The sequence below is a fragment of the Canis lupus genome, chromosome 13 (genome assembly GCF_011100685.1).
Source record: "Canis lupus familiaris isolate Mischka breed German Shepherd chromosome 13, alternate assembly UU_Cfam_GSD_1.0, whole genome shotgun sequence".
Taxonomy (NCBI): Eukaryota; Metazoa; Chordata; class Mammalia; order Carnivora; family Canidae; genus Canis; species Canis lupus.
The window spans coordinates 10,645,908-10,661,833 of NC_049234.1; the positions used below are offsets into that span (position 1 = coordinate 10,645,908).

The 15,926-nt window shown below is 35.3% G+C and overlaps 1 protein-coding gene across 1 annotated transcript; it reads right to left on the minus strand.

Annotated features, from left to right (window-relative positions):
- Positions 1–13,602: 13,602 nt before the first annotated feature.
- Positions 13,603–14,718, minus strand: LOC482008 (centrin-2-like). The gene is given in 4 exon segments (XM_038556339.1): positions 13,603–13,942; positions 14,153–14,310; positions 14,313–14,383; positions 14,577–14,718. Coding segments are annotated over 4 exon segments (711 nt in total).
- Positions 14,719–15,926: the final 1,208 nt, after the last annotated feature.

Genomic DNA, 15,926 nt, shown 5'->3' on the forward strand with positions numbered 1-15,926 from the left:
AGCCCTTTATCTCTTCTTTCCTCAAATGTTATTGTAAGAATGTAATTAATGCCATGGAATTAGCTCTTAAGTATTCTTACTGAGGTATTAATACATTTGGAAGTTGTAAATAAAAGTCATAAACTGAAAGAATAATTGGGAGCCAAAAATCTGACTCATAATTCATTGCTATTATTTGATTCTCTTTTCTTTTTCTATCACAAGTGTGGAATTATCCATTTTTTATTGGTAAAGGTATAATTATTATTTGCCTGTTTCAATAACTCTGGTATTTTAACTTTTCAAAGTGACCATTATTGATGCATCATTGCATGTATTCTTTAATTGGTATGACTCAAAGTAGACCTCCTAAGATCTATATGCTTCTTATTTATTCTAAATCACTCTAGTTAAACCACTTATAGTGGTAGCCAGTAGTGAGACCCATAGTTCTGATAGATGTTGATGGTTGACCAATACATGAGTTTTTCATATTTTCCTGCATTAATATCAAAATGCCATTTATGGATGGGTAAACTTGTAGTGATAGAATTGCTATTAGCTCCTTATATAATTTTTCCTTTTAATCTAGATTTCAAATGTATACCTTTACTTTCTTGAGAAAAAACCAACATATGGAAAAATTAGATCTAGAGGCTGGTATTACAATTTTATAAAAAGTTAAAAAGGAATTTTCAAGACTCCAATGGGAAATAAAATAATTTTATAATAAGATAGGTTTATCTTGAGAGCTCAGAAGTGATTAGATCAAAGACTTTAGTTTGGGAGAGGATGGAAATGGCAGAGTAAAAAAAAAAGGTAGAGAATATGGAAGAGGGAGAAGTCATCTCTCTAATTACTAGGAGAGAAGAGGAAATAAGACTGAAATTTTGGAACATTATTTGCATGTAAATTGCTTCTTCAAAAGATGAGTCTTGGGCAGCCCGAGTGGCTCAGCGTTTTAGCGCTGGTTTCCGCCCAGGGTGTGATCCTGGAGACCCAGGATCGAGTCCCATGTCAGGCTCCCTGCATGGAGCCTGCTTCTCCCTCTGTCTGTGTCTCTGCCTCTGTTTCTTTCTGTGTCTCTCATGAATAAATAAATAAATAAATAAATAATTTTTAAAACATAGTTTAAGAAAAGGATGAGTCTTAATTTGTCATGTTATAGGCAGATAAGGTTACAAGTTTCTCTAAAGCAAGTAAAGTGGCTAATCTAATTATAATATTAATTAAAAGTTTCATTAAAAAGAAGCTTTTTAGTTATTTCCCCATCTTTATGTCTGTTCTTTAATGGAGGGATAAGGGTGTAAAATAAAATTTGTGAGGATAAAAGAAGCAAATGTGAAGGAAATAGTTGGAATTTAGCATACCTTGCAGGAAAAAGTGTATTTCTTAAAGAACGGTTTTTCATTAAATCAGAGCACTATGGCAGTCACATCTCTTAGGCTGTTAGACTGTTTGTACTCAAGAACTGTTTTGAACTTCACAGGTGTATTAGCTAGGAATTGGTACAATTACAATCCTTTCAAGATCTAATGTTCTAATGTGGACTATGGCTAACAATGAATGAGAAACATAAAAAAATGTGATCCCAAAGCTACTAATCCAAAGCATTCCAGATAAGTTGGGTTTAGATTTTGATTGTTTAAGACTTCTCTTTTTTTTTCTAGAAAACAGTAACCTTCTTTTAAAATTTGGCATTTGATACTAAATATTATAGACAGAAATAAAAAATAGAATGTAACAAACACAGTAAGCACAACATTTATTTAATCATTCAAAAACAACTTCATGATAGTAAACATTATTTAAAAAGTAAAGAAAATGGCTACGTGACAAGAAAACTTACTTTAGTGTAAAAAGGAATGTCAATCTATTATCGATTAGTATTTAGAACATTGATTTTAATAAAGTTACATGTGAAAACTTTGCTTTCCTTTCAAAAGAGTTATTTTTTCTTTTTCAGTCAACATTTTCCTCAAGCTAAACATATGTGGAAGATGTCACAGAAAAATATGAAGACTAAGGTGACTAAGAAACTCTTGGTTACCTCCATTCTGTGTGTGTGTGTGTGTGTGTGTGTGTGAGTGTGTGTATACAGCAGGCTGGTTAATATCAACCTATAGAGCAGTAAAATGTACTCTTTGAGGTGATCTTTTCTATCTGATGAGAATCAATTATATCTCTACCAGAAAAATAACACATTTGCATTGCAACGGACACGAATCATTTGCATTACTACCAAGTCTTTTACAGTTTAACTTCTGTCTCTAGGAAGTCCTAAAATTCCCTTGTCAGTGGAAAGGCAATCAAAGGAGAACATTTTATACAACCAGATAATTCCTGGAGGGATCCGTAGGCAACATTTTACTGAAGCATCTCACTGAAAAGACACCCAGGCATGTCTTTTGCCCATTTCCCTGTTTTGAACAGGTTTTTTTCCTAACCACACCATTCAGACAATGGCATATGTTGTTTGCAATCAACTAACTTTTATCATCTGTTTCAATGTGTTACCTGGGATGTTTCTGCACTTTATGACTGATATAAAATTGATTCAAATTCCCAAAGCTTTATGTGAATTTCTGTAGAGCTTTTTACCTATTCAAGGTTACCTATGGCTTTCAACTCTTCCTTCCACTAAATTCATTCAGTGTTTCAATTGCTTCACATTGAAGTGAGAACATGGAAGTTCTCTTTCATGGCAAACTGTCCCTCCAGTTAAACAAAGCATCTTACTTGGTTTCTGCAACTTTCTCCAGTATTTCTGAACTGCAAATGACTTCAATTAAAATGTCAACATCACAGGATATTAAAAGACATTTTGACATTTCACCAGTAGTGTACCTTCTTCTTCTTCTTTTTTTTTTTTTTAGTAGTGTACCTTCAATGGAAACTTCATCCTACATCATTTTTTTTTTTCTTTTTCTACATAGATTTTTAAACCTAAGCATCCTTGTAGATATCTAGGGAGCTGTCAGGTGATTTGGGGCCAGAGTTCCCAAGTTTTATCTCTCTAATACCTTACATCTTGGATCTGCCTGCTATTACAACCCTGGCTCCCAAGAAATAAATTCAAAGCCTCCCTATAAGCTAATAATACAGTTGTAAATAGGAGATAATGGGGGTCTTACCAACAACGCTGTCTTGGAAGACTAACTGCTTGGTTTGGTGTAGGCAATTGGTTCTTTTGGAAACCATACTTGATTCTATACTGAACTACAAATATCATTGTTTCTTAAGTCATAAGTAAAAGCATCATGGCATAATTTTAGAACAACTTTGGAATAAATTTTGTGTTAGTTAATCACATTTAATTTCTGTTAGATTTACTTTAAGAAGTGGTTAATGCATTTTGTGGAAAAGATATGAGGACTACCCATATTCATTGATGCAAAACTTGAGAGATTTTGGTCAAATAGAAATGTCTTTATCTCTTCTTCCTACTCTCCTACCTTCTAAACATCCTGTCTTCCTTCTTACCACATATATTTATTTAGCATCTACTAAGTGAGAATCAACGTTGTAGCCTGAATTTATCACTGTAAACAAAAGAGAAAGTTTCTCTTCTCACATAGCTTTAAGTCTGTAGAGAGAAATACAATAAAAAATGGAAATAAAGTGTTATAATAAAGGCAATATATATGTATATATGAATGTACATATAAATGTATATATGAAATGAAAATGAAAATGTATATAAGTGTGTATATGAAATATATATACAAAATGAAAATGTATATATGAAAATGTATGGAAAATGTATAGAAAATGTATATTTTCTATATATATGGGAGATATATAGGAAATATGTATATATACATAGGAGAAAATAGGAAGAGTTTTGAATTAATTATCTATTGCTTTGTAACAAATTACTTCAGAATTTTAGACAAGTATTTAAAAAACATCTATTATCTCAGTTTGCTTGTATTAGGAATGAGACCAGCTTAGCTCTATGATTCTGCCTCAGAGTCTCATTAAATCATAATCAAGATACTGGACAGAGCTGGGTCATCTGAAAGCTTAAGTGGATCTGGAGGGTCCACATCCAAGACAGTTTACTCACATGACTGGCAAATTGGTAGTGGCTATTAGCAAGAGGCCTTTCCATAAGGCTGTGGAGTCTCCTTACAATATAGTGGTTGGCTTCCCACAGAATAAGTGATTTAAGAAAGAGCAAAGAAGAAATATCAATGCCTTCTATGACTTACCTCTGAAAGTAGGACACCATTAGTTCCTGAAATATCTTGCTTGTTACATGTCAGTCTTATTCAATGCAGTTGAGTGGGTCAGTGTTATTAAAAAGTGTGAATTCTCATTTGGTGAGAGTCATCGGTGACCATCTGGGAAGCCGGCTACCAAAGATACTACTAAGCCTAATTTGGATGGAAGAGAGTGGCTTAAAAATCTAGTCTTGAAAGTGAGATTTGAGTCACAGAAGATGAAAAATATTAGGAAAACTAATTGATTTTAAGACTTTATTGTTTTAATAACTCTTTTTGGATTGATTATGTGAACATCTCTACATATCCTGGATTATAGTAATTGAAATGACCAGAAGTCTTTGTTCAGAAAAAATTGATTGAAAGTTGCATGAAAAAATGCTTTATTTATTTATTTATTTATTTATTTATTTATTTATTCATGAGAGACACAGGTAGAAGCAGAGGGAGAAGCAGGCTCCATGCAGGGAGCACGACTTGGGACTTGATCCTGGATCTCCATGATCATACCCTGGGCTGAAGGCAGGCACTTAACTGCTGAGCCACCCGGGCTGCCCCAAAATACTGTTTTCTAAATCATGGTGCCTGGAAACTATAACATTTATCAGTATTAAAATGTTCAAGAGAACTGGAAAGGACTTTTTTACTTTTTAGTAATTATACCCAAACTAAATTTGTTCTATGTTCTTTTTTCCTTTTTTTTTTTTTAAATGTATTCCATCCATTTTCCTTTATACTCTACCTACCATATTTTCCTTATAAAAATTATTTCCTCTTTATTTTGGATGTCCTAGGTAGTATCTCCCTAGAGCCAACAATTGAAAAAAATTAGGCTTTCATTTGAGAAAAGAATAAGACAAGGGTATTCTTTTCTTTATTTTTTTTTTTTAAGATTTTTATTTATTTACTCATGAGAGACAGAGAGACCCAGGCAGAGAGAGAAGCAAGCTCCATACAGGAAGTCCGATGTGGGACTCCATCTCGGTTCTCCAGGATCAGGCCCTGGGCTGAAGGCGGCACTAAACTGCTGAGCCACCCAGGCTACCCAAGACAAGGATGTTCACTATCACCACGGCTATTTAATGTTGAACAAAAGTTTTCATCCAGTGCACTGAAAAAGGAAGAAGATATAAAAGATATAAACATTACAGAGAAAGACTGGAAACATCATTATTTATAGGTAATATGATTAGGTATATGGATAATAAAAAATATATAATTATTGAGTGAATTTAACAAGATTTCTGGACAGAAAAGCAACATACAAAAATAAACAGCATTTATAAAATGCCTCAGGAACATAAAATACCCAAGAATAAATTTAACATAAGTCTTCTTTATAAAATACAATAAAATACAATTGATAGATGTCAAAAGATCCAAATAAGTGGAGAGCTCGTGCATGGCTTGGAAAACTCATTATTTTAAAGATACTCTTCCAAATTGATAAATTAATTCAATGTGATGCTCATTACATTCCAGAAGTTAAAATAATGGATTGACAAAACAATCCCAAAATGTATATGAATATGCAAAATGTTAAGAATGGTCTAGGTAATCCTAAGGAACAACAAATGAAAAGACTTTCTCTAGTTGGTATCAAGAATTACTATAAACCTACTATAACTAAGGCAGGGTGGTATTGACAGAAGATGGGCAAATTAGACCTAGAGATCAGAGAAGGGAGCAAAGAAACCAACTCATGTTCTTATGAACACGGTAAACTCAACAGAAATCAGAGAAATGGAGTATTTTTTTTTAAGTTTTTATTTGTTTATTTGAGAGAGAGAGAGAGAGCAAGCATGAATTGGGGGCAGAGGGAAGGGGAGAAGCAGGCTTCCCATTGAGCAGGGAGCCCCACACGGGACTTGATCCCAGGACACTGGGTTCATGACCTGAGCCCATCAGATGCTTTACCGACTGAGCCATCCAGGTGCCCCTGGAGTCTTTTTAATAATGTTTTGAACTGTTGTATATTTTGTAAAAAATAAAGTCATCACTCTGACCTACCCTACTTCACATCATATGTAAACATTAATTCCAAGTTGACTGTAAATCTATGTCAATGGTAACAAAGCTTTTTGAAAGAACCATCATGTCCTATTGTGAATGACAGAAATTCAACTCAAATGAACATAAGCAAAGAGGCCTTTATTGGTTAATATAATTGAAAAATCTGGATTATAGACTTCAAATATCCTATGTACCACATTTATCTCCATCACTTTGCTAGCTCATGCTCAGTTTTATTTTATGCATAGGCTCACTCTTGCAGGTGGATGAGATGGCCTAAAATAGTGCCAGACTCAGATCCTTTATCATTGGCAACTCCACTGAGAGATGATCTTTTCAGGTACTGACTGCTGGGCTTGATTCATATATCCACAGTGATACAGTGTGAGGTCTGAGAGAGGAGGACCTTGATAGGCTGAGCCTGAACTATGTTCCCATGGTGAGACAGTACTTGTGACTGACTGCTCCACAGGGATGAATTAAAGTGGGACAGTGGTTCTTATTTTCTAGGAAAAAAAGTTTAAAAAGAAAGTAGGAAAGATCAATTTTTGGTCCCAAACTTAAAAATTATACATGAGAATAATGTAACAGAATCATAATAGTCGATGAAGTTGCTTCATGTACTTTAAAAACTACTGCATACTTATTTTTCTATCAATATAATGAAATATATTGTGTACTAAGTATTCAATATGTACCCTTCTTTTTGTATATATTATCCCTACTCTTCATAAAGATTATACTTTTATTCATATTTTCAGAGGAGGAAAAATGCCATCATGGCAGAACTGTGATTAGTTTCCAGATTTATCTTAACTCCAAAGACTGTTACTTTTCAAGGCACCAAGCTGCATCTCAATAAAGTATTATATTGGGTAGCCCTGGTGGCACAGCGGTTTAGTGCTGCCTGCGGCCCGGGGTGTGATCCTGGAGACCCGGGTTCAAGTCCCATGTCGGGCTCCCTGCATGGAGCCTGCTTCTCTCTCGGCCTGTGTCTCTGCCTCTCTCTCTCTGAATAAATAAATAAATAAATAAATCTTTAAAAAAATAAAGTATTATATTAATAACTATGATTAATCAGCAAAGGTCACTACTTAGCGTCTTATGGAATAAATTTGAATCTACATTTGAAAAAGATTAGGACTTCTATGTAATTTTTAATTTGAATAGGACAATTTTCACATGCGAAATTTAGAGTTAGATTGCACATAAATTAGTGATGATAAGAGGTAAAGGTGGAAATATTAGAAACAGCATATATTGTACTCCTTGTGACTAGCACAATATTATTTACAGGTTTGGTTGCTGTGGTGATGGTCTCATATGTTCATTTCCATCCAGAAATCCAGTAGAGGTTTTCTAGCAGCATAAATAGATTTCAAATTAAAAATAACTATTTTAAGACATCACTTAATTTTCATGAATACAGAGAACATTCAATTACATATAATTCTATTACCTCACATTATTGGAATAGTAAATTAAAGATGTATTTAAATCTGTAGTCTTCAAAGATTAGATTTGGAAAAGAGGATTCTATTTTCCCCCTGACATTCACTTGGATTTGCATATTCTTAAAATGATATGGCTTTATTCCCTTAAGGCTGAAAGATTTGTAAGCTTTCACATATCGGAGAGCATAGTTGCAACAGGAACTTCTCAGTTTGATTTTTTAGTATAGTCCAAATATAAATAGTTTTATTGGGAGGGTAAGATCTCAGAAAGGCAGTAAATACTGAAAAAAAATGAGCAAAACATTTGAGTTGAATGAATTATGGCTAAGATATGTCTCCCCACTGTATGGAGAGTTCAGTCATGTGTAAGAGTGTTTTCCTGCATGATGGCAGGCTTTCATCCTTATAGGGACCTTGCTCCTATTTCCATTCCACATGAATTTTTGACATAGAACCTTTCCATTGAAGATTGAACTTTTGGTATTTAAAATCCAAGGCTGCTCTCAGATAACTTCTCCTCCTTTGCCACCCTTTTACAAATTTCTTGCATTGATTTTGAGAGCTGGGTCATTTAAATGTGTCATCCAGTTGAATGATTGACTATTTTCCTTTTTATGTTTCTGGACTTTTGGATTAATCTATACACAGGGTCCATTTATTTTGACAGATGGTAAGCAATTTTGGTTTTTTTCTTTTCCATATTGTCTACTTAATTGCCATAACCCTTGTCAGAATTTAAAATTTCCTTGTCCAATTGCAGTCAGTGTCTGGAAATTTTAAATTGGCCATTTATATAGAAACTAATACTTCACATTCTAGTAACTGATCACCTAAGTAATGATTTCCAACTGGTTATGATGGATGGCTTAACCACTGAAAGTGTGAAACATTTCTATGTTTGTGTGAACACAACCTTTACTTCTGCATAAGGTGGGTTACAATAGCAGTAGCCAGATTAATACCATCCTAAATAATAGTAGTCACAAAAGTACAGCATTTATGTGCTGGTCATATTTTTATAATATCCAATAAAATAAAAAATCATTAAAATGACAATACTGTCACACTCCTCATGAAATTTTCTATGAATCATCCGTGGGATGTTGATTGATCAGTGGGACACATTGGCTTAAAAGGTAAAACCCAGACTTCAGAGTCCAAGACATGCCAGATTCTTTATAATCTCATCTCAGTTTCTATCTTTATTTTTTTCCTATTATATACACATTTTTCCCGATTTTCTTGATTTTTTTCTTTCTTTTTTTTTTTTAACTCTTCCCTTTAACTTCTTCACTTAGAATACTCTCATACCATTTTGCACATACTTTTCCTGGAACATTATTATAAACATTATTATATTTTATATACTTGGTTGTTCATATGCATTGTTTCTTATAGACTGTGCTTCTTGCAGAATATCTGCTTCCTGGCTTTATGAAGCCAAGCCTTCAAGAATTACTATTTACTATAAATAATGCTTACAAACATCAATGATTTTTGAATTTTCATATTTACACAATTAAACACAAGAAAATCCTTTTTATTCTATTGCTTGACAATAGAATTATGATATACTCATCAGAGAAAATTTAGGAACGTCTTAGAAATTCCTTTCTGCAAGGATTAGAATCTGGGATTGCTTTAAAGTAATTATTTGCTTTTGCAAGCCAGGCTTGTGAATTCATTTACCATACAATTTTCTTAAAAACTTAGAACATCCAGTCTGTTTGGTCTTGTGAGTTATGTGAAAAAGTTTCCATAGCCAAGGATCTTGTCAATTTACTGGAGAATCTCTTCATTTCCTGATCTCTGTCCTTGGCCCTTCATTCTTTCAGCAGTTGAGCTGAAAAAACTTAGCATTAGTTAGTTAAAAGCTTTGCTTTCACTGACAGAGAACTCTAAAAGTGAGATAATAAAGAAAGGTCACCATGAAGCCTTATCTTCATCTATTTAAGCTACAGATGCTGCTGCCTTGTCCAATCTTCTAAAGCCCTTGCTTACTGGACTCTGTCAATATCTTACTGTGGTTAGTGGTCAGAAAGTGCCTCAGAGCAGGGCTGGTCCATCTCTGCTTGCAGACTCCTTAAGTCTTGCTTAGTTTCATCCCATTCCTCCGTGCCTTGCAAAAAGCAACAGTAAGTAGCCAACATAAAAAAGTTCTCTGAAATTTTCTAATAACTTTCCCTAGATCTAGAGATGCAGGAAATAACATTACCAGCTTTCCAAATAACCATTTTACCAAATGGTCTGCCATGGCGTGATCAGATTTGCCAGGTCTCCCTCCTGTTTCTCACTATGTGTTGTCCAATTCTGACTCATGCTTCCTATCCTAGGTTTTGTTACTGTTTTATCCCATTTCTAGGTACAGATTTCTTTATTAGGTAGGAATATAACCAGTAGGCACTGAAGCTCAAGTGAGAGATAAACTTATTTTGCTCTGTTATAACAATAGGGAGGTAGGTCCAGCAAGGTGGCTAGATGGCTCTGTGGCACAAGATCGTTGAAGCACCTAGGTTCCATCTGTGTTACTGCCTTGTCATCCACTGTTATATTTAGGTACCTGTGGAATCCAAGGGCTCCGGCAGTGGGCAATTGCAAATGCTAAGGGTTCTCTTTCTAGATAATGATAGAATTAAACACTAGCTATATCTGCATGCTATGATTTATTACTTATATATATTAGATCTGTTATATTAATCATGCAAGTTGCATATTGGTCACTCCATTGGTGTGAAGATCTAGTTATTCCTGACTAGCCTTTGCTCTCTTTAGAAAATATTAACTTAGGGGGATCCCTGGGTGGCGCAGTGGTTTGGCGCCTGCCTTTGGCCCAGGGCACGATCCTGGAGACCCGGGATCGAATCCCACGTCGGGCTCCCGGTGCATGGAGCCTGCTTCTCCCTCTGCCTGTGTCTCTGCCTCTCTCTCTGCCTCTCTCTCTCTCTCTCTCTCTCTCTCTCTCTGTGACTATCATAAATAAATAAAAAAAATTAAAAAAAAAAGAAAATATTAACTTCAGATTAGGCAGGTTTATCCAAAGTAAGAATACTTTGAGGGGTGTCCCAGGGTGTAGGTCTGTGCAGAATTTGTTTTTGCTTATAATGTCCGGGGCTCCCAAGGAGGATGATGGCATCAGTAAAGGGAAAAGCTAAAATCAGGAGGAAAAGAGTGGAAAAGGAAAAAAACAAACAGCAACAACAAAAATAAAAGCACTAAAAAGGAAATGATTAAAAATCCTGTACAGATATTTGTTTGTTCTTTTGTTTTCCTCCCAAATGCCTCTGTGTGGTAGCCCCAGTCTGGTAGATTACATAGATAGAAACAAACATTTATTTAAATACGAAGTGAGGGATACCTGGGTGGCTCAGCGGTTTAGCGCCTGCCTTTGGCCAGGGCATGATCCTGGAGTCCTGGGATCGAATCCCACATTGGGCTCCTTGCGTGGAGCCTGCTTCTCCCTCTACCTCCGTCTCTGCTTCTCTCCCTCTCCCTGTGTCTCTCATGAATAAATAAATAAATAAAATCTTTAAAAAATAAATAAGAAATGAAAAAAGAGAATACTAATGATATAATGATAATACATTGTATTTGTATGGCATTTTAGAATTTCCATCTTGCCTAGAAAATAAAACCTAATCTTTGACAGAATGACATGGAAAGAAGCAGCGAAAAAGGGAGGTTCCGAAAGAGAATTGTCTTTCAGGTAAGCAAGTGCTTTTTACAGAACCACATGTTAATTCATCAATTTTGTGCAATGAGATGACGAAACTCCAATCTTCCTCTGAAGGAAAATAGATGAGAACTTTTATTGATCTTGATCAGGAGGATTACAGTGTTGTTGAATAAACAACACAATAAGAATATTTTCTTAAATATAAAGACCAAATGAAACTGATCTACATTTATCCATGTAACAGTTTTGTGAGCTTCTTTGGAGATACATCTCTTTTAATACAAGCAAAGAAGTAACGAGTGCCCTTTGTAATTATACTGATATAAGGACAGACCAAGTAAGCCTGAAAGAGGAAATCCATCTAGAATCAAATGATTACATGCAGTGTGGATATAGAATTTGATTAAAATTTTAAATGAGCATTTTATTTTTAATAATTAAAATGTAATTCGGAAGGAAATTTTAGATAACCCCTATATTTCATTGAAATTGTGACTTTCCCATCTCTGCAATTTAAAAGACTGCATTATTAAGCATTATTCATATCTTGATCACCTTAAGTATCAAGTGAATTATTTAGAGAAGTAACCTGAGACTTTCAGTGAATCATGTATATCTCCTTTGCATGACTCAATTTCTTTATTCTATAGAAGAGAAATAATATATATTTTGATGCAAGATATTGTTAAAGACAGAAACAAATGGACATATATTTCAAATCACTTCATTTTGAGAATAAACTTCCTTTTTAAAAAAGATTTTATTTATTTATTCATGAGAGACACAGATAGAGAGGCAGAGACACAGGGGGAGGAGAAGCAGGCTCCATCCAAGGATCCTGATGCGGGACTCAATCCTGGGAATCTGGGATCACGCCCTGAGCCAAAGGCAGATGTTCAACTACTGAGCCACACAGGAGTCCCATAAACTTCCTTTTTAAGAGCAGTTTGTGATTTACAGAAAATGAAGAATATAGTGTAAAGAGTGCTCACATGCAGCCTTACCAAATTTCTCTGATTATCAACGTCTTGCTTTACTATGGCACATGGTTACTCTTCATGAACCCATATCAACGCCATATTATTAACCAGAGTTCATAGTTTACTCATTTGTCTTCAGTTTTTATCTACTACCCTTTTGTGTTCCAGGATTGCATTCAGGATACCACATTACATTAGTGATGTAAAAGAGACAATAATCATTTAGATCTTTCATCCATTTTGAGTTTATCTCTGTGTATGGTGCAAGAGAGTGGTCTAGTTTCATTCTTCTGCATGTGGATGTCCAATTTTCCCAGCACCATTTATTGAAGAGACTGTCTTTCTTCCAGTGGATAGTCTTTCCTCCTTTATCTAATATTAGTTGACCATAAAGTTGAGGGTCCAAAAAAAAAAAAAAAAAGAGAGACATAATCATTATGTCTCTTTTGGCTCTGCCTGGCTGTGAGGGTTTCTCATATTTTCCCTTGTTTTTGATGTCCTTGAGCATTTTGAGGGTTGGTCAGGGATATTGCAGGGTGCTCTTCTCTTTCAATTTGCCTGATATTATTCTCATGATTGGGCAGGGGTTATGAGGGAGGCAGATCATAGAAGTAAAGTTTCATTTTCATCACATCATATCAAGGGTACAAACTATCAATAGGATTTGTGATTATTGATGTTGACACTTAATGGATGTGTTTGTCAAATTTTTCCACTGTAAATCTTTTGTCTCCCCTTGTCCATGCTGTAATCTTTCCAAGAACATCTCTATGCCTAGCTAACACTTAATGAGTGTGGAGCTATACCACTTGTTCTTTTTTTTAAATAAGAAAAACTTTATTTTTAAGATAAAACAAATACTACAAACACACATCCGAACACAAGTGAGTAAGTTCACTGGGTTTTATAAATGAGAAAGCTGCACTCAGGTGTTGGTTAGAACTAGAAACATAAAGATGTCCCCTGCTTCTGATGGCATGGGTACAACATGTGCTTATCTAAGAAGTTGTTTTGTGGTGGCATAAACGTGGAAATATATGACAAGAGTGAAGTGATACAAGAAAGAAATGCAGGTGGGTGAAAGCTTTAAGACCCTTCCCACCACCCTAATGTGCTCTCATTTTGCTTTGGGGAATTAAAGCAATCTGCAAGTCACCTTACAAAGAACTTAATGTCCGAGAACACTTTCAAATACCTGAAAGAGATTCAAGATTGTTACTAAAGTTATACAGGGAGGTCAGTAGGAGAAAATAGTTCATGTACTCAGAACCCAGGTTTCACACAATTATGAAAAGAAGAGGCTGATCTAAGTAAAGACTGGTCTTATTCATGACGTGCAGGAACTTCTCATTGACTTCTCTATCTCCATGGCGATCAGCTTCATCGATCATTTTCTGCAGCTTCTCATCAGTGAGGTTCTCACTCGACTCCTTGGCCACATGCTTTAGATTTTTGAATCTTATCTTCCCAGTTTCATCATCATTGAAGAGCTTAAAAGTTTTCAGAATTTCTTCTTTGGTATCTTTCTCAGATATTTTCTGAGTCATCACAGTCAAAAAGTCACTAAAGTTCATTTTTCCTGTCCATTCCCTATCGATTTCACTTATCATTTTCTTTCTTTTTTAAAAAAAATGTTTTTTTTATTCATGAGAGATAGAGAGAGAGAGAGAGAGAGAGAGAGAGGCAGAGACATAGGCAGAGGGAGAAGCAGGCTCCCTGCAGTCAGCCCGATGTGGGACTTGATCCCAGGACCCCAGGATCATGACCTGAGCCAAAGGCAGAGGCTCAACCACTGAGTCACCCAGGTGACCTCTCATCATTTTCTTGATCTCTTCTTTCTGGGGTTCCAAGCCCAGTGCCCTCATTGCCATTTTAAGTTCCTTAACATCTATGGTCCCAATTCCATCAGCATCAAAGAGATCAAAAGCTTCTTGGGTTTCCTGTTTCTGTTCTTCTGTCAGCTCCAGCTTAGAACTCATCCTTTCCTTTGTCGATGGTTAGATGATGCCATGCTTGTCTTCTTAAAGTTAGAGGCCTTTGCTGATGGACTCCACTGCCCTTTGTTATGGCAACTCTATCCCTTGTTCTTTAGGACAGAATAGCTACATACATTATTTGGAATTTTTCTGCATGGAATATTTGTCTCTTCTTTCTCATTTATTCATTTATATAATCATTTATTTTATATCAGTATGAACCCATAAATGTTTATTTTATACTGTGGGTTATAATATAATGCTACTTGATTTACTGTTGCTCAGATTACTCAAACTTTGGTCACTGGAAGCTCTTATAGTTGACTTCTGTGCCCTTCTGACATAGACCCACAACACGTACTTGTTTTTTTTTTCTACTTTCATCCTTTCTGGCATTGTAAAGTGCTCTGGGTTCATCTTGTGTATTTCCTGCCTCAGGCCTAGAATCAATGATTTTTCTAATGACCCATGGTTCTTTTTATTGGAGAATGGTAGTAGAAATAGTCTGCTAGGTGTGTTCTCTGCTGTTGGAGCCTTGTTTCTTTTAGCTCTGCCAGCTGACTGAGCAAAGAAGTATATGTGTATTTGCTAACCCATTTATGTATACAAATATAAAAATATTGCTATACTTTATTCAGCTAAACATGGGCTCCTACTGATATGTCTAAGACTAATCAATATCACATGGATCATTCTAGCCCCTGCTCCTTACTTTACCTGTAAAGTTCCATTCCAACAATGAGTAACCCAGCTGCGTCACCTGCCATCTATTTATTTACTTGTCCTAGTCTAATATAAGTGTATAGCAGCATTAAAATTATGAATGCCTAAAATTAGGAATCCCCCATGGGGAACAGGTTTGTCCACTAGATTGCAGCCCTCATGTGCAATTCGTTCTGCCTTTAGTCTCAGAACCCATTCATTTCCAAATTTACTTATGTCAGCACCTTTTCTCCCATCTTCTTCATAGTATGCAGAGAAGAAGAGAGAAGAAGAAGAGAGAATTGAAGCTCTCCCTTGAGCCTCCAGTCTGATGGCACACTGCACTGCAGATTTTGAACTTGTGAGTCTCCATAATAGTGTGAGTCAATGACTTGAAATCTCTCTCTGCACACACACACACACACACACACACACACACATTCTTTCTCTCTCTCTCTCTCATTCTCTCTTTATTGGTTCTATTTCTTTGGAAAACCCTTGTCTGTCCTAGTGTTGAAGATGAAAAATAATTGAATGATTTATAAATCAGACAAATCTGAGTCACAGTGACTTAGATACCCATTATAGTATATATTTTTTTCAGTGCTAATAGCTCTTGTGTTCTTTGTTTTTCAATCTTAAGTAGTTCCTATCCATGCTCAGTATAGCTTAACCTCAAAGGCTAGATTAGGGAAAATGATAGCAACATTATGGTATGTGGGGGTAGGGACATAGGTAGGCTATGTCTAATTATATTTCTAGATTTTTATCATAGCTCTAGAGAAAGAACATCCTTGCTGGTTTACAATTTATGTGAGTTGTAGTTTTCTTTAGTAACTGCAGAAGTAATTACTATGAGATTCAGGAGCATATTTTTTTAGGAAGAATGTTTTCTTTGTGACATTACCTTATGCTTCCCCTAA